Source organism: Mobula birostris, chromosome 10, assembly GCF_030028105.1.
Source record: "Mobula birostris isolate sMobBir1 chromosome 10, sMobBir1.hap1, whole genome shotgun sequence".
NCBI classification, from domain to species: domain Eukaryota; kingdom Metazoa; phylum Chordata; class Chondrichthyes; order Myliobatiformes; family Myliobatidae; genus Mobula; species Mobula birostris.
Genome location: NC_092379.1, coordinates 129,140,291 through 129,165,296, shown reverse-complemented (window position 1 = coordinate 129,165,296; position 25,006 = coordinate 129,140,291). Strand labels below are relative to the sequence as shown.

The 25,006-nt window shown below is 40.6% G+C and overlaps 1 protein-coding gene across 4 annotated transcripts in view; it reads right to left on the bottom strand.

The window, feature by feature from the left end:
- Positions 1 to 757: 757 nt before the first annotated feature.
- Positions 758 to 25,006, bottom strand: part of ar (androgen receptor) — a 208,721-nt gene continuing 184,472 nt past the window's right edge. Inside the window, exons 6-8 of one of the 4 annotated variants that reach the window (XM_072270943.1) lie at positions 16,793 to 16,923; positions 9,281 to 9,438; positions 758 to 2,762 (exon numbers count right to left, since the gene is read on the bottom strand). In XM_072270943.1, the coding sequence (XP_072127044.1) occupies positions 2,607 to 2,762; positions 9,281 to 9,438; positions 16,793 to 16,923 (445 nt within the window). In that variant the 3' untranslated portion in view covers positions 758 to 2,606. Of the gene's footprint in view, positions 2,782 to 9,280; positions 9,439 to 16,792; positions 16,924 to 25,006 lie in introns of those variants that run through there. The other 3 variants (XM_072270944.1, XM_072270946.1, XM_072270947.1) reach the window with 3 other exon arrangements.

Here is a 25,006-nt window from a genome sequence, read left to right as displayed (position 1 = left end):
TAGCTGCTTAAGGGAACATCATGGCAAAGGCTAGTTTATTTCCTGTACATTGGGTGCCTTCTACTTAACAGGAATGACTGGATAGATGAAACATTTTAATTGCCATAGTGGTGAATTAAGAATTCAATTAAGAATTATCTGTTATATGCATTACTTTTGCTTAACCAGCAACATGTTACTACTGCAACACAGATTTGTATATTTACATAAAGAATTCATTCATTCAGCTCAAGTGATTGACACTCTACTTCTGAAATTTCAGCACGTTCAACATTTCAAAATCTTACAAAAACACTTTCATGTGCTGAAAAAGCCAATGAAAAAGATATTTTTGAATTTAGTGCAGGAACTCATTTATTTTTGACTTACACTATAAACTACTTCAAATTATGGCTGGGATTACAAGCATTTCAGAGTTAAGAGCCAAAAAATTGGCAAGATAAATTGAGTAAACATTAAGTATTTATTTATTTGCAAAATAAACACTGGTCCATCCCTTAGGTCTCAGCTTACCACACTTTCTTTAGAAGAACCAAAACTATTTAGTTTATATTTTGTGAGATAAATGAAACAAAAAGATTATAGGGTTTTATTTGCTCCCAGTATCTACAATCACCTAGGTTACTGAAAGTCATGGATTTGATGACCAAGTCCTCAAAGCTTTAAAAATATACAACTGAAGTGCAACAATAAAGCTTGCACTGTCAAGTAAATAATCTCTTTCCTGTACATCCAAAGAAAAGCAAAAACTAAGTCATTTTAAAATAAGTAGCAAGTCCTTTTAATTTGCTTAAAAATATGAACAAGTGCATTTCTCTATCCTTCCCATCTCTCAAAAATACAACATTTTGTTAAAGAATATGCTTATAGAATTGTACATCTAGCATTAGCCTGTCTTTTGACTGCACTGAACAAAGAAATTTTATTTCAGAAAGAATTCCAAACAAGGTACGCATTACATTGGTGTTATTCACATATGACGGAAAAAGTTCTTTTTTTTTAACTGTGAAGCCTACAGAAACATTTTTACACAAGACATTTAATTTGAAAGTACTTCCAATGGAGAAATGCATTATCTCCATATTTTTACTTTACACTAATGAAGTTTGGAAATTTACATCATTTTCTTTTCGTTAACACTGAATGTTAATAACATGCTCATACCTAGAATAAAAAAGGACTATTTTAAACTCAATTTTTTAAAAGAAAATTACTGGCATGATGTCTTTCTTCTTCAGATGCAAGCTGCTTTCACCATGTGGTCTATATTCATACTTCATTTTGTAGGAGAACAAAAGTTTGAATGGTTTGCAGCAAACCAAATCTGGCATAGATACGTGGCAAACTTAAGACATTTTCAGACGTATTTTTATGTTATGCTGTTTGAATCTTTGTTATGCTTTTGCACTGAATAAAAAAGGGGCAAGTACAAAAGAATGGCAAAAATATTTACTGATCAAAATACTAAATAACAGTCAGGAAGACTGCATACTAAAGAAGAAATGCTTTTCATTTTTAATCAATAAGAATGGTTAAGTATTGCCTGGTGGAACTTATCAGTGTTGGTTTATAGTAAAATGGTATCTTTAAGTATTATTTCTGGTTAAGTATGTATAGGGTAAAACAAATTTGGCAATATGAGCAAGAGTTATAAAGATCCAAACATGCAGTTAGTATCATGCTGCACTGCATAGTCAAAGAATATATACCAGGATCCTCATTTAAGTAACAAAAAATGCTTTGGTACGTATCAAGTTTGGAGTATCACTGCATCATATATTGACCAGGTAGAAGCTCAAATCCATCAAAAGAACAAGTCTGCCAATTATGCACAAAAGTAGCAGAGTGCAACCAGAACTTAGGCATTCCTTAATAGTGAAACATGATATAGTTGGGATTTAGAAGTACAAATTCTATGATTTTAGATTTTCAAACGTATGCTTTTAAACAGAAAGGAAGATCTATATTAAATCATTGCACGGAAATGCCTATTATATAATGTACCTCTTTGGAAATTAAAAAAATATTTTTATGAATTTTGGACATCCCAAAACTACCATAAAATACATTTTTTTCTGGCATTCAGGAAAAGGAAATTTATAGTGCAAATTTAAAAAATTACAATTTACATCAAATTTTGCATTTAACAAATATAATTTGATAAACGTATACTATTAGGCACTATGTTAACACCAGGCAAAACTAATATCTGATATGTATAATGAAAAAAGGTCACTAGGTAGTTTCAAAATAACACGAACAAAATGTAGGTAGCTTTAAGTAAAAATCAGAAAATGAAACTCTTCCGAAGGACCAATGAAGAGGTAAATTCAACTTTTTTTTCTAAATGTAACCATGTTTTTATCCAGTAATTTGTGTGGTCCAACATAACAACTGGTTAGTAGATTACAACCTGTCTACCACAGTGGTTGTATAACTTGACCAAGTCTGTAAATGTGTCAACTGAAAACCAGAAACAAAGGCAGATTTTGCATTTTTTCCCCATTTCTTAATTCACAGATTCTGCATTTGACTGAAGTTGAAAACAAGATAAACTCTAGGTAGTACAGAGTTACAGGCAGTATAACACATATAAGCAATGAATGTCACTGTTTATGAAAAAGAATCGGTTTGGCCATTCCAGCGAGGATCTTTGGTACCTGGGCAGATATTATTTCTGCCAACATTTCAGGGAACTGGATGCTGAGAGACTGAGATTGAACAAAGAGATCGAATGTAAACTGATGAAGTTTCCTCACTGTCTGTAAAATATAAAATTTACTGGTAAAAGAATTAAATAAGAGTTATATTGTTTCATTTTTAAAAAATTCTTATACACTAATAAATGTTTAATGACAGTACAGAATTACTGGCAGAACTTAAGAAACCAGTACCAAATTATCAATACCTAGCTAGTAACAAACCATGCAAGTTGCCCATCCCCAATTACCACTTATGATCAAACCTCCTTAAATCAACATCCTGTTGTTCATTGTTAATTTATACCCTTTCGATTGCTTATAGTTATGCTGCTATTTCCTTAACTGGAAGGTATTCATACATTGTCTCAGATTGAAAATGGTTTTGTGTTCTTCCACTGAGGTAAGACATTTACAGGAATTGAAATATCTACTTTAGGTTACTCTTGGAGGTGAATGGCAACCATGGTAGCATAACGCTATTACAGCAGCAGCAATCAGGTTTCAAATCCTACTGCTGTCTGTAAGGAGTTTGTCAGTTCTTCCCGTGATTGTGTGGGTTTCCTCTAGATGGTCCAATTTCCTCCCACATTCCAAACTCTTATGGGTTAGGGTTAACAAGATGTGGGCATGCTCTGTTGGCCTGGAAGCATGACGACACTTCCGGGCTGCCCCAGCACATATTTGGACTATGCTAGTTGTTGATGGAAATGATGCATTTCACTGTATATTCCAATGTACAAACGTTTGTACATGTGATAAAACTAATCTAATCTTGATGTAAGGTATAGAAACAAATACGACCTGAAGATTATTCATCCATGCAGTTCATATTGAGCCAGTTTTGCTCCAGTTGGATTTCACAGAAGTTATTAATATCCTGGACATTCATGAACTTCCAGATTCCCAAAAACTGTTTCCCTGTTCAAAGCATTACCTTTCAGTAGAAAGGACTGCAACTTCAATGTGGATTTTGCATCTAGCTTGAGAAAATATTTAACTTTTCTATGATTTTTTTTAAGAGGCTGCAGGGGTTGTAGACTCAGCCAGTTCCATCTCACCATCAAGAGACAGCTGTCATCATTAAAGATCCTCACCATCTGCAGCATCCTCTCTCTGCATTACTAGCAATAGGGAGAAGGTTCAGAAGACCCACACTCAACATATAGGAACAGTTTCCACCATCAGAACTCTGAATTGTCCATCAACACTACCTTTTGCATTATTTATTTATTTTTGTAACATAGTAATTTTTATGTTTTCAACTGCACTGCTGTCACAAGCAACAGATTTAATGACATGTCAGTTATTGTATAACATGGTACTAGACTCCCCACCATCAAGGACATCTTCAAAAGATGGAACCTCATGAAGGCACATATATCATTGAGGAATCTCATCATCCAAGATATGCCCTCTCCTCATTACTGCCATCAGAAAGGAGGTACAAGAGCCTGAAGATGCACACTCAAAGTTTTAGTCATATCTCCTTACCATCTGCCATCATATTTCTGAATGGTCCATGAACACTACCTCACTATTTTGCTCTTTATTTGCACAATTTTCTTATTTTTTATATGTTTCTTATTGTAACTTATAATGATTTTATACTGTTGTAAAACAGCAAATCTCAACATATATGTCAGTGATAATAAACCTGATTTTAATAATAAATCCAATTTTGATACTGCTTATTGATATTCATCTGATTATTCTGTGTACTTCAAAGTGGGCCAATTTCTCCATTATCCGCCATGTTCTTTCTTGTAATATTTATGAATTAACGGATGAGAAGCTAATATAATTTCTACTGCATCTCACTGTATCCAATAAAACGTCAAAATTCTTATTACACACATTACCTGTATAACTGACATTTCTATATCATGTACAGTTGAAAAAGTAGTGACTATGGAATAAATCCTGAATTTACATTCTGATATTCGTTTAAAATATTTACACCAAAGGCATGAAAAGAAGATGGAGTAGGTGAATTGGCTTCTCAAGGCTGATCCATACTGCCTTCATTTCCTTTTCTGTGCCATTTCCCCATAGCTCCCAATTCCACAGCCTTTTAAAATGCATCTGTATTCATCTGATGATATAACCTCCAGAACTTTCTGGCAGTGAGAATTCTAGATATTCACTACCCTCAGCAAAAAGGATATTTCAGCACATCTCCATTTTAAATTACAACCCCCCCCTCCCCAAACATGTAACAATGCCCCCTTGTTCATGGATTCCCCCACCAGTGAAAACATGGCAACATCTACCACGTTATGTTCCTCAAGATCTTGTATGTATCAATAAGTACACCTCTTATTTTACTAGATTCCAAAGATCATAGACTCAACCAGTTTAAACTCTTTTGATAGGACAATCCTGATCACAGGAATCAGCCTGGTGAATGTCTCAATGTCAATTTTAGTTATTTAGCTACTGTATATGCAGTTTGAAGAAATGCATGGTTAGTAAGTAGTTTTGATCGTACCACTTAATTCAACATTATCATTTTTTTTCATACACAATGTACAACATACAAAATAGATAGCACCATCAAGCACATTAAAAAGATGCTAAAGTTACCACAACAAATTTGTGATGCAATTAGATCATTCAGCAAAGAGATCAAACAAGGCTAATATGTGGTATTTTTGGCCATGGCGGGTTTGAAACGTTGAACTCAAATGGGTCAAGGACAGTGGAAGCAGACTGATCAATTGTCTTTGTTCCTGCCATGTGCTTGGAGATGGAGGCTAGCATTTTGTGGAACTGTTTCACATCCTCCATTTTGTGAGATGGAGTTGCTTTGCTTTCTGTGTTGTAGACACAATGATGTTTCAGGTAATCTGCTGGGCTGGAGATCATTTCCAAATAAGAAGTTATTTGTGAGGTGCTCTTTGATATAACATAACATGCAGGTTTGTGAATGTTAGTGTTTGTGCCTGCCTGGAATGATTCGAGCTGGTTACTGAACAGAACAAAGAGCCATAAATTACTGTTTATTGCTGGGAAGAGGGCAATGAATGGATGCTGGTCAGGACCAATAAAAATGGTGTTAAAGGTCAATCACATGACCTACTGCTAATGACACCGAAACGCAATATTTGAATTGGTAAGGAACAAGTTTAAAGGTGGACACTTCGAGTCTAGTATCAGCGATAACTCTCTCAAGAGACCCACCATCGCAAGGAAATACTCCCATGCCAGTGGCTGGAGGATGAAAGTATTGATCATTTAGCCAATGGAGCTCCCCTATATCAGTGTTATAAATTAGAAAAGTGGTCTGAGTGAGTATTGGTAGAGGGAACAGTAGAATTCATGTTCTAAGTTGTTGGCCTGCGATTAACATAGTTACTTTGTTGTTTGTACAGAGACAATAAAGTGCGAGCTTTGATTTATTACGAGTTGTGTAATGAATTTCCTAATCTAGTTCTGTTGACGAACAGTCAACATACTTTGGCGTCCCGGGGTGCGCTTGGGAAAAAAAAAGTCTGGAACCCTAGTTTTCAGCTGAACCACCCACAAGGTTAGGAAAGGGAGAGGACAAAAAGAACCCGGTGGTTTGGATAATTGGAGGGATAATTTTCTTAAATCTTTATTAAGAAAATGGCCTATGAGGCATGGATAGGAAAGATTGAGAGTGGAGGGTCAGGAGCCCTGAGGGATGCATTGTGGAAAGGAATTATTGAAGAGAAATCAAATAAATTACAAGAGGTTAAAAAGCCGTTACAATGGGATGTATGCAGGAAGATTTAATTGAAGTGAAGAGAGAAAAACAGAAACTGACAGAGGAGTTATGTAAGAGCTGGAGAGGGAAGGAAAGGAAAATGGAATTCTGAGGGTGTAGGGTCAGGCGAATTTGATTCACGTGACTCAGTATGAACACGTGAGAGAAAAGCAGAAACAAGAAGAGGCAATATAAAAGGCAAGTACTGAAGTAGAGAAATGGAAATGTCAGTGTCAGGATTTACAGACTGCTATGAATATTGTATAGAAATCGACAGCAGAGAACAAAGGCAGTCCTGACCACATCAGGTGTTTAAAACAAATCAAAAAGCTGCAAAGTCAACTCTCAGCTCACAGAGGAGCGATATGTGCATTTGGTGCGAGGGCTGACATAGATGGTGATATAGATTGGGGTAACTTAGCATATGAGGCGACACATTACAATAGTGAGGATCATTGGCGAAGTGGCCCTCCTCCTCAAGGAGTGGAGGGAGTGCAAAATTCAACACCTGCTGTCCCAATGGCACCCATTGTAACGGAGAGAGTGCAGGAAACACCACAGCCAGGGGCACTGATTGTGACCCTTTCAATGTGACCCAACTGACTGCTACAGCCGCAAATATACCAAAGTGTGGAGTGGAGATGATCGCTGGGAACTTTTTCAGTGCATTCAGCAGCATAGGATAACTCATGGTTTAGATGAAGCAGAGGAATGGAAGTTAACTCTTCTATTGTCTGTTGACATTTGTGGGTGAATAACGGTAATATGGGGAAAAGATGGGAGTGTAAGGATAACAGTGGGAAGTCATGTTTCTTTTTGAGTCCTTTTTCAGGGAGAAAAGGACTTATAATCTGAGTAAAACTGTAATATGAATGTAATGGTATTATTGATGTGAACACAAATTAAAAACAAGATTATTAATTATCATGTGCCCCAGCTAACTCAATCCCAGTGGCTCCGGAGTGCTAAGATTTTTCATATATACATTACTCTATGATGACAATTGATGCCACAACCATTACAATGCCAACTGTTGCTAGTCCTTTGTGTGATGAAAATGGGATCTATAAAGGGTATGAATCTGGTTCTTGTCTTGTAAAAGAGAGAATATTAGCTTTGTCTAAGGATTTAATTAAGAACTGGTTAACAGATTGTGGGATTGTTTCTTATGGTTATTCTCTATCTATTTTACCTGTCATTAACAGGACATTCTTGAAATACGCTTGGTGAAAAATACTTATTACATTACTACTTTAAGCATTTCTGACATGAAGGGATCTTTAAATTGCAATTTGTGGTTTTTAATGTTTTGAGATACTTAGTTTTGATTGTGCAGGTATTACTCAAACCTTATGAAATAGCCACCTATTCAACTGGAGATGGAGATATTATTAATTATACTGCTAAGGGCTTACTTAGATATGTATCAACTGCTTTTTCACTTATTTTATGATAGAGTGGGATAGAGTTATTTACAACAATGAAGCTATTATTCAACAATGGGATGAATTATCCCAGACTATTAAAGATCTTATGGGTTTAGTTAATGATGTTTTGTAGAATCCATCCTTTTTGGAATAAAGTTTGGAACTGGGGTTTAAACATTAATGTTCATCCTCGGATGTGTATTACTTCACATGTTATTATTGCTTTACTCTTTGTTCTAATGGTTATCCAATGTATTTTCCCCAGTGTTTATTTTTCATGGCAACATTAATGACTAGTATTTAGTATTTGGATGCTACAAGCCATTCTGAATTTCTTTTTGGTGATTTTTTATTTGAATTCATACTGTGATGTGTTTAAGTATTATTAATTACCATTAAATGTCTTAATTTATGGTATGAAATTGGGTATATTTTTAACATGTTTCTTCATGTTTTTGTATTGATGATATTTTTAAATCTTTATCTGTCTCATTTGATGCAGTCATGAATGCTGGTGTTCCTTTTGTGCTATCTTCACTCAAGTGTGGTCCCCAGGATTTTCTGTGGATCAAAAGGGGGGAGATGTTGGTCTTGGCAGATTTAAGACATTGAACTCCAATGGGACAGTGGAAGCAGATAGATCAATTGTCTTTGTTCCTGCCATGTGCTTGGAGATGGAGGCGAGCATTTTGTGGAACTGTTTTACATCCTCCATTTTGTGAGATGGAGCTGCTTTGCTTTCTGTGTTGTAGACACAATGACGTTTTAGGTAATATGCTGGGCTGGAGATCATTTCCAAATAAGAAGTTATTTGTGAGGTGTTCTTTGATGTAACATAACATGCAGGTTTCTGAATGTTAGTGTTTGTGCCTGCCTGGAGTGATTTGAGCTGTTTACTGAACAGAACAAAGAGCCATAAATTATAGACTAGCACTTGCTGGAAAGAGGACAATAAATGGATGCTGGCCTGGACCAGAACTAATAAAAAGGAGTTAAAGGTTAATTAGATGACCTACAGCCAATGACACCGAAACGCAGTATTTGAATTGGTAAGGAACGAATATAAAGGTGGACACTTCAACTCCGGTATCAGCGATAACTCTCTCAAGAGACCCACCATTGCAAGGAAGAACCCCCATGCCAGGGGGAGGGTGAAGCAAGGATCGATCATCTAGCAAACAGAAATCCCCTACTTTGGTGTTATAAATTGGAAAAGTGGTCTGAGTGAGTATTGGTACTGAGGGCACAGTAGAATTCAAGTCCTAAGCTGTTGGTCTAGGGTTGACCTAGTTAGGTTGTTGTTTGTACAGAGACAATAAAGTACGAGATTTGATTAATCACGAGTTGCATAGTGAATTCTGTAACCTGGTTCCGTTGATGTATGGTCAACAGTATAAGCACTTTAAAATAGAATCACGACTTACCATTTGCAGAGAATCCAGAAGCTTGGTTAGTTGATAAAAACGCTGTTGATTGTGCATGGTATCTTTCCCCTGAAAGGAGATTACTCTATCCAGTTCCTGTATGTAGTTCATACGCAGCTCATCTAAGTACTTCTGGTTTTTTAGACCTTCGACTGGAACTGCCAAATATGTAGTGAAGGTTATGTTACAAACTTGTATCAGGCATGACAATAGATTTCCTATTCTAAAAACATGTTATGTAAAACACAGCTTTTATATAAAATACAATCAAAAGGCAGTGGCAACGGGGGAGTCACGTGATGACGTGGGATTGAGACGTGTAAATCCAGCTCTCCCGCAAAAAATCAGCAAAGTACCGTTTAAACAAAGTAAAGTTAATAAATACTTTCCGAAAACTACTTATAAACTTTGTAAGACTACTCTACGATATGCCTCGTAAACCGCAACAGAAGTCGTCCGTTGTTGTGAAGTCACCGCGAGATGGGAAGAAAAAAGGGCCTACTGCAGCGATGGAACCTCGGATTCAGGTTGGATCTCCTTCAGAGAGAACGCATTTTATCTCTGGTGTAGAAGAACAGGGAGCAATGGCGGCCGTCGCAGTCTCTCGGAAGAAGATGCCGGAAATGCGCATGCGCAAATTGACACAACTTAAACTACAAGAACCGATGGCCACTGCAACTGAAAGTGACTCAGAGTCAGAATTGGATTTCGCAGAGAATATAGATGAAGAAGAGGAGGAAGAACTGGAAGAGACTGGAAGTAAAGGAGATGACGGAGACATTAGAGAGGCTTTATTGCAATTAACGGCTGAACTAAGAAAATTAAGAACAGAGATTAGAGACGCGAAGATGTGCTATGATAAAGCTATGAAAAGACAGGATCAAATGGATAAGAAACTTCAGAAGATGGAAAGAACAATGGAGCATATTAACCACAGAGTGGAAAAAACAGAAAATGACGTGCTCATCTGGAACACGGAAAGAAATCCACTCTTGGAGAAAGTGGATGTGTTGGTAAATTTTAGTAGACGTAATAATATTAAAATTGTTGGTCTTAAAGAAGGTATAGAGAGAGAAAATCCAATAGAATTTTTTCAAAGATGGATCCCGAAAACCTTGCAAATGAAAGAGGAAGACCGATCAATTGAAGTTGAGCGGGTACATAGAGCTCTAAGATCAAAACCACAAGATGACCAATATCCACAATCAATTTTAATAAAATTCTTAAGATTTCAAGACAAAGAAAGGATTCCACAGGCGGCTGCCCAAGCTGCCAAGAAGAGAAAAGGGCCACTGATGATAGAAGGGAAGAAAATTTTTTTCTACCCTGACATAAGTTATGAACTTTTGAAGAAAAGGAAGAAATTTAATCCAGTGAAAAAAGCCCCATGGGATCACGGTTATCAATTTATATTGCGCTATCCTGCAACCTTGAAAATTTTTTTGACTGGTGGAGAAAAAAGATTTTTTGATGATTACCGGAAAGCGGAGGAGTTTGTGCGAGATTCGTTGAATATTCATCAGATACAAGAACAAACCCAGGGAGCGAGATGGATTGAAGATGAAGACTGGATTAAGGAATAGGCCTGTTGGATTTTTAGGCGGATGAATATATAAATATATTATTAATTATATGAGGGAGGGGAAAGGTTAAAATTTGAGGAATACCAGGTGGGAATAATGACATTAATTTCTTTTTTATATATATATAATTTTTTGTTACGGGGGAACTGGAAGAAACACTGACCAATCGCTACGTTATTCATGTGTGCAAATGTGGCAATAGCCACGACCCGCAAAATGGAGGGGGGTAGTGTTGTGTACCTTTTCATTCACAGCATTAGTGGGGGGTTATCTTGTTTTTTATTTTTTTGTATCTATCTTTTTTTTTGCCTGGATGATTGAGAGGGAAACACATAATAAGATGGTGAAGTTCAAAGAGATACCCCAGGGAACTATGAGAGTTGAGAAACTAAGTAATGTTTTAGATATGATAAAGATCTCGGTTCCTTGGGGAAAGTAACAAATATATATTAAATTTATTTTTAATCCCATGGAGCATGCGGAAACCTTCCAATATTCAGGCAGTTCTTTTTTTTTTCTCTTTTTTTTCTTTTCTCTTTAGGTAGTAGTATATATCGGGGGGGAGGGTTAAGGGGAGGGGGGAGGGTAGATATTTTTTTCTCTCTTGTATTTACTTTGAAAACTCAATAAAAATTATATTAAAAAAAGGCAGTGGCAACGATGACTTAAAAATTATGAAGAAATCAATAAAATGTCTTGGTTAAAGATTTCTTTTAACCATGAGGCATCATGACATATAAACAGAAATTTCAATGACCATTTACATGTATTCTGACCACCGATAGCTACCCAATACTGAATGGACAATATTTTTAACTCCCCATCCCACTATAACAGTTTCACCTAAGTAGCTAAAATTATTCTGTGGACTTCCAGTTATCAAACACCTAAGCATGGCTGATGCTCGCCCAGCACCATTGTGCAACTAACAATATTCTAGGTCACAAGCTCACATACACACTCACATGGGTGCATGCTCACACCCACCCACACACACAAGTAGGTGCACTGTGCATTGATCCACATAGATTAAAATGGCACAGAATTGTACATAAATTAAGGACAGTCTATGAAGAGAAAGTATTAAAATCCTTGTAACTGTGAATTGCACACAACATTCTAGCAGAAAATTTGTGGTGCTCTCAGCATAACCATAGTCAGTTTTTACTCAAACACGAGGAAATCTGCAGATGTTGGAATTTCAAGCAACACACATAAAAGTTGCTGGTGAACGCAGCAGACCAGGCAGCATCTCTAGGAAGAGGTACAGTCGACACTTCGGGCCGAGACCCTTCGTCAGGACTAACTGAAAGAAGAGCTAGTAAGAGATCTGAACCATTTCACGCACATCTGTTCTCACTCCATCCTCCCGCCACCCCACTAGGAATAGAGTTCCCCTTGTCCTCACCTACCTCCGGGTCCAACATATAATTCTCCGTAATTTCCACTACCTCCAACGGGATCCCACCACTAAGCACATCTTTCCCTCCCCCTCTCTCTGCTTTCCCCAGGGATCACTCTCTACGCGACTCCCTTGTCCATTCGTCCCCATCCCCCCCCACCCCCCCCCCCATTGATCTCCCTCCTGGCACTTATATTTGTAAGCAGAAAAAGTGCTACAGATACCCTTACACTTCCTCCCTCACTACCATTCAGGGCCCCAGACAGTCCTTCCAGGTGAGGCGACACTTCACCTGTGAGTCGGCTGGGGTGATATACTGTGTCCGGTGCTTCCAATGCGGCCTTCTATATATTGGCGAGACCTGATGCAGACTGGGAGATCGTTTCGCTGAACACCTACGCTCTGTCTACCAGAGAAAGCAGGATCTCCCAGTGGCCACACATTTTAATTCCACGTCCCATTCCCATTCTGGTATGTCTATCCACGGCCTCCTCTACTGTAAAGATGAAGCCACACTCAGGTTGGAGGAACAACACCTTATATTCCGTATGGGTAGCCTCTGACCTGATGGCATGAACACTGACTTCTCAAACTTCCGCTAATGCCCCACCTCCCCCTCGTGCCCCATCCGTTATTTATTTATTTATATACACACACGCATTTTGTTTCTCTCTCCCCTTTTTCTCCCTGTGTCCCTCTCACTACATCCCTTGCCCATCATCTGGGCTTCCCCGAACCCCTTTTTCTTTCTCCCTAGGCCTCCTGTCCCATGATCCTCTCGTATCACTTTTGCCAATCAACTGTCCAGCTCTTGGTTCCATCCCTCCCCCTCCTGTCTTCTCCTATCTCCCCCTCCCCCTCCCACTTTCAAATCTCCTACTAACTCTTCCTTCAGTTAGTCCTGACGAAGGGTCTTGGCACGAAACGTCGACTGTACATAGAAACATTGAAAATAGGTGCAGGAGTAGGCCATTTGGCCCTTTGAGCCTGCACCGCCATTCAGTATGATCATGGCTGATCATCCAACTCAGAACCCTGTACCAGCCTTCCCTCCATACCCCCTGATCCCTTTAGCCACAAGGGCCATATCTAACTCCCTCTTAAATATAGCCAATGAACTGGCTTCAACTGTTTCCTGTGGCAGAGAGTTCCACAGATTCACCACTCTCTGTGTGAAGAAGTTTTTCCTAATCTTGGTCCTAAAAGGCTTCCCCTTTATCCTCAAACTGTGACCCCTCGTTCTGGACTTCCCCAACATCGGGAACAATCTTCCTGCATCTAGCCTGTCCAATCCCTTTAGGATTTTATACGTTTCAATCAGATCCCCCCTCAATCTTCTAAATTCCAACGAGTATAAGCCTAGTTCATCCAGTCTTTCATCATATGAAAGTCCTGCCATCCCAGGAATCAATCTGGTGAACCTTCTTTGTACTCCCTCTATGGCAAGGATGTCTTTCCTCAGATTAGGAGACCAAAACTGCACACAATACTCCAGGTGTTGTCTCACCAAGGCCTTGTACAACTGCAGTAGTACCTCCCTGCTCCTGTACTCGAATCCTCTTGCCAAATTGCCATTCACCTTTTTCAACGCCTGCTGTACATGCATGCCCACTTTCAATGACTGATGTATAATGACACCCAGGTCTCGTTGCACCTCCCCTTTTCCTAATCGGCCACCATTCAGATAATAATCTGTTTTCCTGTTTTTGCCACCAAAGTGGATAACTTCACATTTATCCACATTAAATTGCATCTGCCATGAATTTGCCCACTCACCTAACCTATCCAAGTCACCCTGCGTCCTCTTAGCATCCTCCTCACAGCTAACACTGCCGCCCAGCTTCGTGTCATCTGCAAACTTGGAGATGCTGCATTTAATTCCCTCATCCAAGTCATTAATATATATTGTAAACAACTGGGGTCCCAGCACTGAGCCTTGCGGTACCCCACTAGTCACTGCCCACCATTCTGAAAAGGTCTCATTTATTCCTACTCTTTGCTTCCTGTCTGCCAACCAATTCTCTATCCACATCAACACCTTACCCCCAATACCGTGTGCTTTAAGTTTGCACACTAATCTCCTGTGTGGAACCTTGTCAAAAGCCTTTTGAAAATCCAAATATACCACATCCACTGTTTCTCCCCTATCCACTCTACTAGTTACATCCTCAAAAAATTCTATGAGATTTGTCAAGACGATTTTCCTTTCACAAATCCATGCTGACTTTGTCCGATGATTTCACCGCTTTCCAAATGTGCTGTTATCACATCTTTGATAACTGACTCTAGCAGTTTCCCCACCACCGATGTTAGGCTAACTGGTCTATAATTCCCCGGTTTCTCTCTCCCTCCTTTTTTAAAAAGTGGGGTTACAATAGCCACCCTCCAATCCTCAGGAACTAGTCCAGAATCTAAACAGTTTTGAAAAACTATCACTAATGCATCCACTATTTCTTGGACTACTTCTTTAAGCACTTTAATCCCTTCAATTTACCTAACACCACTTCCCTACTAACATGTATTTCCCTCAGTTCCTCCATCTCACTGGACCCTCTGTCCCCTACTATTTCCGGAAGATTATTTATGTCATCCTTAGTGAAGACAGAACCAAAGTATTTATCCAATTGGTCTGCCATGTCCTTGCTCCCCATAATCAATTCACCTGTTTCTGTCTGTAGGGGACCTACATTTGTCTTAACCAATCTTTTTCTTTTCACATATCTATAAAAGCTTTTACAGTCAGTTTTTATGTTCCCTGCCAGTTTTCTCTCATAATCTTTTATCCCCCTTCCTAATTAAGCCCTTTGTCCTCCTCTGCTGAACTCTGAATTTCTCCCAGTCCTCAGGTGAGCCACTTTTTCTGGCTAATTTGTATGCTTCTTCTTTGGAATTGATACTATCCCTAATTTCCCTTGTCAGCCACGGGTGCACTACCTTCCTTGATTTATTCTTTTGTCAAACGTCTTCCTAGGGATGCTGCCTGGCCTGCTGCGTTCACCAGCAACTTTTATGTGTGTTGTCAGTTTTTACTGCAGGTGTTGAAAACTACTCATGTCCCGATGAGTCTTGGCCGCAGCCTTTTGAATATACTTTCATGAGTCTTATAAGTAATAATCATTGTTGCCAATGCCAATGGTAAAGGAGGAGTAATTTAAATTATTTTTTAAGTCAGAACGTTCACATGATTAGTTTACATTATTGATTCCATCTTTTGTGTTCCTCTGCCTTCCCCGAATACCAATCAAAATAATAAATATTGCTCCTGCCTTATTTCTGCTTAACAGCAGCTAGACACAGTTTTACACACATCATTAAACTTGGTTGTTGTTTATATTGATTGAAGCCTTGACACAGCTATTCTTCTCTTAGTTAATCCTAACTTTTCATTTTGTTCTCTTCTACCTTTCTTGTCTGCCAACCCTTTTCCAAGTCTTAAGAAAGGGCACTGATCTGAAAATAATTTTCTTTCTTTCTCCACAAATACTACCTGGAAAGCTTAATATTCAGCATTGTGTTTTTATTCGCACCTGTTCTGTTTTCACTTTGTGACAAAAGACCAAGTTATCAGAAGATTGATGCTGATAAGAGAGACAAAGAGAGAAACATTCCAAATGTTAATGAGAGACGAGAGTTTAACGAAAAGAGACACAGTTCCGAGTATTGTCAGACCAGTTGCTTTGAACCTGAACTGTTTGAAGTTTGATGGACAGGCGATACCCCAGCAGGGGGATAAAAGGAACAGGTTCGCCAAGGCAAGAGACACACCACGAGATCACAAGGTAATGAGACCCTGGAAGTGTGGTGTGCCCCCCCACAAGTTGGTGGGAGTTTTTGGAGGTCTGGTCGCGGGACCGACCATAGATGCACAGGGTGAGAAGGTACGATCGGCGGGAACCTGGTGTGTGCGTCCGCCCTTGCCTGGATGCCGGGTTCACTGCAGAAGAACGATCGCATCTGGAACGGAGAGGTCACAGTCGGTGACCTCAGAAGACATTACAAAGGGCTCGCCCGAAAGCTAACTGCGAGGAATATCAAAGGTCTGTTTGAATCCGATTTGAATATCATCATTCGCTCTCTCTCTCTCCAACGGCACCACGGCGATTACTGCGAACTGTATTCAGCTGAACTGAACTCTGCGTCACTTGAGACGATTATTTACCCCTAGACTGCGATAGAGCTTGATTGATTCCTATTATCCTAGTTCTGTGTACATGCGTGTTTTATCATTGCTAACCTGTTTCATTTATATCCTTACTATTAGAATACTGTGTTACTTATTTCTTTAATAAAAACTTTCTTAGTTCCAGTAATCCAGACTCCAACTAAGTGGTCCATTTCTGCTGGTTTGGCAACCCAGTTACGGGGTACGTAACAACATTTAAATGAAAAAAAAATGCAACAGGAAGTACTGAATTCAGTTAGAAACAACATTAATATAATATTGAACAGTAATTTTGTACCTTTAATGTAACTAAAAATTGCAATTAGGATACAACTGTTTTTCTGGGATTACGAGTCCATACTCACTGATGCTAAACAGTAGTAACACTTTCATGCAAAGGAACTCATCCTGTGAGAGTTGCAGCCATTGAAACTCCTGGGATAGACGCTGCATTTCCAAACAAAGATTATACATAGTTGACTTTTGCATCCGTTGCCTGAAAACACATGTAAAGATATGAACAGCAACTGGTCAGCAGCATTGGGTATAAGATTTCTAGTTTTCCTTTGTTAGTAATAAATCCCAAATGCAGCTTATTCTTGTTCAAAATAATCAGCGGCAATTTAATCAAATTATAAATACTCCATGCATGCTTGGAAAGGGAGAATAACACTACACCAATATGAATCTCTACAACATCTAGTAACAAAGTGACGTCTGTCTCAGGGACTAATATCACAACATCCTTCAGGAGGGTGAAAACTTGCAAGGTGTCAGGCCTTGATGGGCACTGAAAATCTGTTCTAACAGCTGGCTGGAGTGTTCAAGGGTATCTTCAACCTCTCACTGCTGCGGTCTGAGGTTCCCACTTGCTTCAATAGAACAGAAACCATAATGGTATCCAAGAAAAGCAGGGCGAGATGCTTCAACGACTATCAACCAAAAGTACTCACATCTACTGTGATTGGAGATTGGTTATTAATTCCTGCCTGAGCAAGGACCTGCACCTGCTGCAATTCACCTACTACTGCAACAGGTCTTCAGCAGATAGAGTCTTACTGGCTCTTCACTCTGCTTTGGAATACCTAAAGAAAACGGTTTATTGATTACACTTCAACATTCCATACCACCATCACTTCAGTAGTATTTACCAAGCTTCTCAATTTGAGCCACTACATCTCTCTCTGCAACTGGATCCATGACTTACTCATTGGGAAACAGCAGTCAGTACAGGTTAGTCATAACATCTCCTCAGCACAGGTGTACCTCCTGGGTGTGTGCTCAGCCCACTGCTCTACATTCATGACTGGTTGGTTGAGCACAGCTCAAACACCATCTACAAATTTGCAGATGACACCACTGCTGTAGGTAGAATCTCAGATAGTGACAAGGAGGTGTAAGGAGTGAGATAGATCAGATGGTTGAGTGGTGTTGCAGTAACAATCTTGTACTCAATGTTAGCAAGACAAAGAAATTGATTGCAGATTGCAGATTTCAGGAAGGGGAAGTCAGGAGAACACAGACCAGTCCTCATAGAAGGGTCAGTGGTAAAAACTACAAGCAGCTTTAAACTCCTGGGTGTCAATATCTCCATGAATTTGCCCTAGGCCCAAAACATTGATGCAATTATGAAAAAGGCATATCGGCGGCTCTAAAACATTGGAAATTTGAGAAGAAATTTGAAAAAGAGGAGAGCGGTAGTGATAGGGGACTCGATAGTTAGAGGTGCAGATAGGAGGTTCTGTGGTCGTGACAGAGAATCCAGGATGGTTTGTTGCCTCCCAGGTGCCAGGGTCAAGGATGTCTCTGATCGATTGCATGACATTCTGAAGTGGGAGGGTGACCAGCCAGACGTCGTGGTGCACATTGGTACCAATGACATAGCAAGGAAGAGTGAGGAGGACCTGGAGAGTGAGTATAGAGAGCTTGGTAGGAAGTTGAAAAGCAGGGCCTTGAGGGTGGTAATCTCAGGATTGCTACCTGTGCTATGTGCCAGTGAGGGTAGGAATAGGATGCTCTGGAGGATGAACAAGTGGCTGAGGAACTGGTGTAGGGGGCAGGGTTTCAGATTTCAGGATAATTGGGACCTCTTCTGGGGCAGGTGGGACCTGTACAAGAGAGGCAGGTTACACTTTAACTACAGGGGGACCAATATTCTTTCAGGGAGGTTTGTTAGTGCTATTGGGGAGGCTTTAAACTAGATTTGCAGGGGGATGGGAACCAGTGTGCCAAAGCTGACAGTGTGGCTGGGGCGAAAATAAATGATGTTAAAAGTTCAAGCAAATCTGCTAATAGAAAGGTTGTGAGTGGTGGTAAAAATCTTCTGAGGTGTATATATTTCAATGCTAGGAGTATTGCAGGGAAGGCGGATGAGTTGAGGGCGTGGATTGACACGTGGAATAATGACGTTATAAAAATTAGTGAAACTTGGCTACAGGAGGGGCAAGACTGGCAGCTTAATATTCCAGGGTTCCGATGTTTCAGATGTGATCGAGGCAGAGGAATGAAAGGTGGGGGAGTAGCGTTGCTTGTTAGGGAAAATATCACAGCAGTGCTCAGGCAGGACAGATTAGAGGGCTTGTCTACTGAGTCCTCATGGGTGGAGCTGAGAAACAGGAAAGGTATGGCCACATTAGTGGGATTGTATTACAGACCACCCAATAGTCAACGAGAATTGGAAGAGCAAATCTGCAGAGAGATAGCAGGTAACTGCAGGAAACATAAAGTTGTGGTGGTAGGGGATTTTAATTTTCCATATATTGATTGGGACTCCCATACTGTTAGGGGTCTAGATGGTTTAGAGTTTGTAAAATGTGTTCAGGAAGGTTTTCTAAATCAATATATAGAGGGACCAACTAGAGGGGATGCAATATTGGATCTCCTGTTAGGAAACGAGTTAGGACAAGTGACAGAAGTCTGTGTAGGGGAGCACTTCGCTTCCAGCGATCATAACACCATTAGTTTCAACTTGATCGTGGACAAGGATAGATCTAGTCCTAGGGTTGAGGTTCTTAATTGGAAGAAGGCCAAATTTGAAGAAATGAGAAAGGATCTAAAAAGTGTGGATTGGGACAGGTTGTTCTCTGGCAAGGATGTGATGGGTAGGTGGGAAGCCTTCAAAGGAGAAATTTTGAGAGTGCAGAATTTGTATGTTCCTGTCAGGATTAAAGGCAAAGTGAATAGGAATAAGGAACCTTGGTTCTCAAGGGATATTGCAACTCTGATAAAGAGGAAGAGGGAGTTGTATGACATGTATAGGAAGCAGGGAGTAAATAAGGTGCTTGAGGAGTATAAGAAGTGCAAGAAAATACTTAAGAAAGAAATCAGGAGGGCTAAAAGAAGACATGAGGTTGCCTTGGCAGTCAAAGTGAAGGATAATCCAAAGAGCTTTTACAGGTATATTAAGAGCAAAAGGATTGTAAGGGATAAAATTGGTCCTCTTGAAGATCAGAGTGGTCGGCTATATGCAGAACCAAAGGAAATGGGGGAGATCTTAAATAGGTTTTTTGCGTCTGTATTTACTAAGGAAACTGGTATCAAGTCTATGGAATTAAGGGAAATAAGTAGTGAGATCATGGAAACTGTACAGATCGAAAAGGAGGAGGTCCTTGCTGTCTTGAGGAAAATAAAGTGGATAAATTCCCGGGACCTGACAGGGTGTTCCCTCGGACCTTGAAGGAGACTAGTGTTGAATTTGCTGGGGCCCTGGCAGAAATATTTAAAATGTCGCTGTCTACAGGTGAGGTGCCGGAGGATTGGAGAGTGGCTCATGTTGTTCCGTTGTTTAAAAAAGGATCGAAAAGTAATCTGGGAAATTATAGGCCAGTAAATTTAACGTCGGTAGTAGGTAAGTTATTGGAGGGAGTACTAAGAATCTACAAGCATTTGAATAGACAATGACTTATTAGGGAGAGTCAGCATGGCTTTGTGTGTGGTAGGTCATGTTTGACCAATCTACTGGAGTTTTTCGAGGCGGTTACCAGGAAAGTGGATGAAGGGAAGGCAGTAGATATTGTCTACATGGACTTCAGTAAGGCCTTTGACAAGGTCCCGCATGGGAGGTTAGTTAGGAAAATTCAGTCGCTAGGTATACATGGAGAGGTGGTAAATTGGATCAGACATTGGCTCAATGGAAGAAGCCAAAGAGTGCTAGTAGAGAATAGCTTCTCCGAGTGGAGGCCTGTGATTAGTTGTGTCGCTAGGTATACATGGAGAGGTGGTAAATTGGATCAGACATTGGCTCAATGGAAGAAGCCAAAGAGTGCTAGTAGAGAATAGCTTCTCTGAGTGGAGGCCTGTGACTGTTTTCATTAGTTGGGACACTGAATACAGGAGTTGGGACATCATGTTACAACAGTGCAAGATGTTGCTGAGACTGCACTTGAGGTAATGTGCGCAGTAAAGATTCATAACAATATTACATTGAACATTAGAGCACAGGGCAGGCTCTTTGGCCCATGATGTTATGCTGACTTTTTAAAGTACTGAGATCAATCTAACCTTGAGAAGGTGGAGCTTAGGAGGATTAATGGCGCCGAACGGTGACTCCTTTGCTTGTATCTTCGGAAACAGCTCTATCCCTATCTTTAATATCTCTATTTTTCTCTTTCAGGGTTCTTTTGAAGACCCTGACCTGGGGTTACATGCTGACTATGGTTCTTTGCGGGAATGGGACCCGCTCTTGGAGTTTCACAACTGGCCAAGGGCTCAGCCTAAGAGCTCTGCTCGCCTTCGGAGGACTAAGTTTTCGTGGCTCTGGAGATTGGCGGATTAGAGGTCGGTGTCCGAGCAGAAGACTGGTGTGTCGTGGGAGATGGAAGATGTAAGGCTGTGTGCCCAGAGATCTGAGATCTTTGGGCACAGAGCTTGGATAAAGCAATGCAACGGACCTTTAACATCATAAATCTGCGAGTTGCTTGTTATGTCTCCCCTCTCGCTGTGAAACAGAAACATCTTTTTCTCCCTTAGAGAGAGAGAGCCAGCCTGTGGTATGTCAAAAGTTGGGTGAACAATGTAGCCTTTGGAGTGCTGCAAGTCTGTATCTTTGCTCTTGCCTTGCTCACGCTTGAGTGCTCGATGGCGGGTGCTGATGCTTTTTTGCCGGTGGGGGGAGGGGGGATCGTTGCTTGCTGCCACAGCGTGGGAGGAGAATTTGGGGTTCTAATACTTAACTGTCATTCATTCTTTGGGAGCACTCCCCTGTTTTTGTGGGTGGTTGTGAAGAAAAAACATTTCAGGATGTATATTGTATACATTTCTCTGACATTAAATGTACCTTTGAAACCTTTCTCTCCACATAGCCTGCCATTTTTCTATCATCTGTATGTCATAACAAATAAACACTTCTCAGGATTCCAGCTGGGTACAGGTATTGATTTTAATAGATGTCTCAAAGACACACTCTAACATCTTCATCAGGGATGATGCCTGGGCACAAGGTGGAAACCCGTATCAAGGAGCACAGGAGGTGTATCTGTTTGGGTTACCAGGAGAAGCTGGCAGCAGCAAAACATTGCATTTACAATGGCCAAAGAACTGACTTCAACAGCACAAAACTACTGTATCGGGCCAATGGCTTTTGGGACTGCTTGGTCAAAGAAGCCATTGAAATAAAACTAGAGGAAAAGAATTTTAACAAAGATTAAGGTCTCACTATAGTATGAACTGGAATTCAACTGTAAACAAGGTGCGGCACCAGAAACCTGATTGAATGAGGACTAATCAATCAGGAAGGACAGATGATGGGGGGTATAAATACCATCGGACTAGACATGCCCAGGCATCATCCCTAATGAAGATGACAGAGTATGTCCGTTAAAATTTATACCTGCCTGGAAGCCTGAGAAGAGTTTATTTGTCATGTACAACGGGAAAGCACTAGATCCTTTTTCATCTGTATGCCAAGTTCATAGTAAGTGGATAGAACGAACAGTGCCTTGTAAAAGTATTCAGACACCAACTCTTTGTTCACATAAATGCGTATTACAACCAGGGATTATGATTGTATTTAATTTTTATTTGTGAATCATGCTCCTTTTTTCACAGTAGAGCCCAAAAAACAGTGAAAATTATAAAGCATGAAAAACTAAAAATTCAAAACTGAAATGTCAGCAGATCAGGAACATTCATCCCCCTTAGCTCAGTACTTAATTGAAGCACCTCTCCCAGCTACTATAGCCAGTAGTCTTTTTGACTAAGTCTGCATTGGCTTTGTACAACATGATTGGAGCAAGATTTGCCCATTTCTCCTTACAAAAATTGTTCAAGTTGTGCCAGGTTAGTTGGGGAACGGTGGTGGAAAGCAATCTTGCAGTCTTGTCAGAGAAGTTTTTGAGAGGGTTAAGGTCGGGACACTGACTGGCCACTCAAGGATATCAATTTTCTTCATTTGAAACCACTCCATGATTGCTCTGGCAATGTGCTTTGGGTTGTTGTCCCACTGAAAGATGAACTTCAGGTTTAAGCTTTCTAGCAAAGTTTCTAGCAGGTTTTTATCCAGGATCTCTGTATTTAGCAGCAGCCATCTTCCCATCAATCCTGACTATACGAGGGGTGATTGATAAGTTTGTGGCCTAAGGTAGAAGGAGTCAATTTTAGAAAACCCAGAACATTTTTTTTCTACATAGTCCCCTCCTACATTTACACACTTAGTCCAGCGGTCGTGGAGCATACGGATCCCTTCTTTGTAGAAGTCAGCGTCTTGGACTTCCAGAAAGTGGTCCACAGCAAGGGAGATTGATAAGTTTGTGGCCTAAGGTAGAAGGAGATGAGTTATTAACTTCAAACTTTCTGCATAATCACTCAAAGAGTTGAACTGCACATGCATGTAACAACAGCTGTATAACTCATCTCCTCAAACACAAGGAAATCTGCAGATGCTGGAAATTCAAGCAACACACACACACACACAAAATGCTGGTGGACCGCAGCAGGCCAGGGAGCATCTATAGGAAGAGGTACAGTTAACGTTTTGGGCTGAGACCCTTCGTCAGGACTAACTGAAAGAAGGGATAGTAAGAGATTCGAAAGTGGGGAGGGGGAGATCCAAAATGATAGGAGAAGACAAGAGGGAGAGGGATGGAGCTAAGAGCTGGAAAGTTGATTGGCAAGAGGGATACAAGGCTGGAGAAGGGAGAGGTTCATGGGACAGGAGGCCTAGGGAGAAAAAAGGGGGAGGGGGGAGAGGAGCACCAGAGGAAGATGGAGAGAAGGCAAGGAGTTATAGTGAGAGGGACAGAGGGAGAAAGAAAGGGGAAAAATAAATAAGGGATGGGGTTAGAAGGGACGTTAATGGAAGTTAGAGAAATCAATGTTCATGCCATCAGGTTGGAGGCTACCCAGACAGAATATAAGTTGTTGTTCCTCCAACCTGAGTGTGGCTTCATCTAGACAGTAGAGGAGGCTGTGGGTAGACGGAGACGGTGGAATTATGAGAAGGGGATGGCATTTTTGTAAGAGATAGGGTGGGAAGAGGAATAGTCCAGGTAGCTGTGAGAGTCTGTAGGCTTACAGTAGACATCAGTAGGTAAGCTGTCCCACCCTATCTCTTACAAAAATGCCACCCCTTTCTCGCAATTCCTCCGTCTCCGCCGCATCTGATCTCAGGAACTTTTCATTCCAGGACGAAGGAGATGTCTTCCTTTTTTAAATAAAGGGGCTTCCCTTCTTCCACCATCAACTCTGCTCTCAAACGCATCTCTCCCATTTCACGCACATCAGCTCTCACCCCATCCTCCCGCCACCCCACTAGGGATAGGGTTCCCCTTGTCCTCACCTACTACCCCAACAGCCTCCGGGTCCAATATATAATTCTCCATAACTTCCGCCACCTCCAACGGGATCCCACCGCCAAGCACATCTTTCCCTCCCCCCCCCCTTCTGCTTTCTGCAGGGATTGCTCCCTACGCGACTCCCTTGTCCATTCGTTTCCCCCCAATTCCTTCCTACCGATCTCCCTCCGGGCACTTATCCTTGTAAGCAGAACAAGTTTTACACCTACCCTTACGCTTCCTCCCTCACCACCATACAGGGCCCCAGACAGTCCTTCCAGGTGAGGTGACATTTCACCTGTGAGTTGGCTGGTGTGATATACTATGTCCGGTGCTCCCTTCTATATATTGGTGAGACCCGACGCAAACTGGGAAACCGTTTTGCTGAACACCTACACTCTGTCCGCCAGAGAAAGCAGGATTTCCCAGTGGCCACACATTTTAATTCCACGTCCCATTCCTATTCCGATATGTCTATCCATGGCCTCCTCTACTGTCAAGATGAAGCCACACTCAGGTTGGAGGAACAACATCTTATATTCCATCTGGATAGTCTCCAACCCGATGGCATGAACATCGACTTCTCTAACTTCTGTTAATGCCCCTCCTCCCCTTCTTACTCCACCCCTTATTTATTTATTTCCCTCCATTTCTTTCTCGCTTTCTTTTTTCTCCCTCTGTCCCTCTAACTATAACTCCTTGCCTTCTCTCCATCTTCCTCTGGTGCTCCTCTCCCCCTTCCCCCTTTCTTTCTCCCTAGGCCTCCTCCTCCTTCTCCAACTTGTATCCCTTTTGCCAATCAACTTTCCA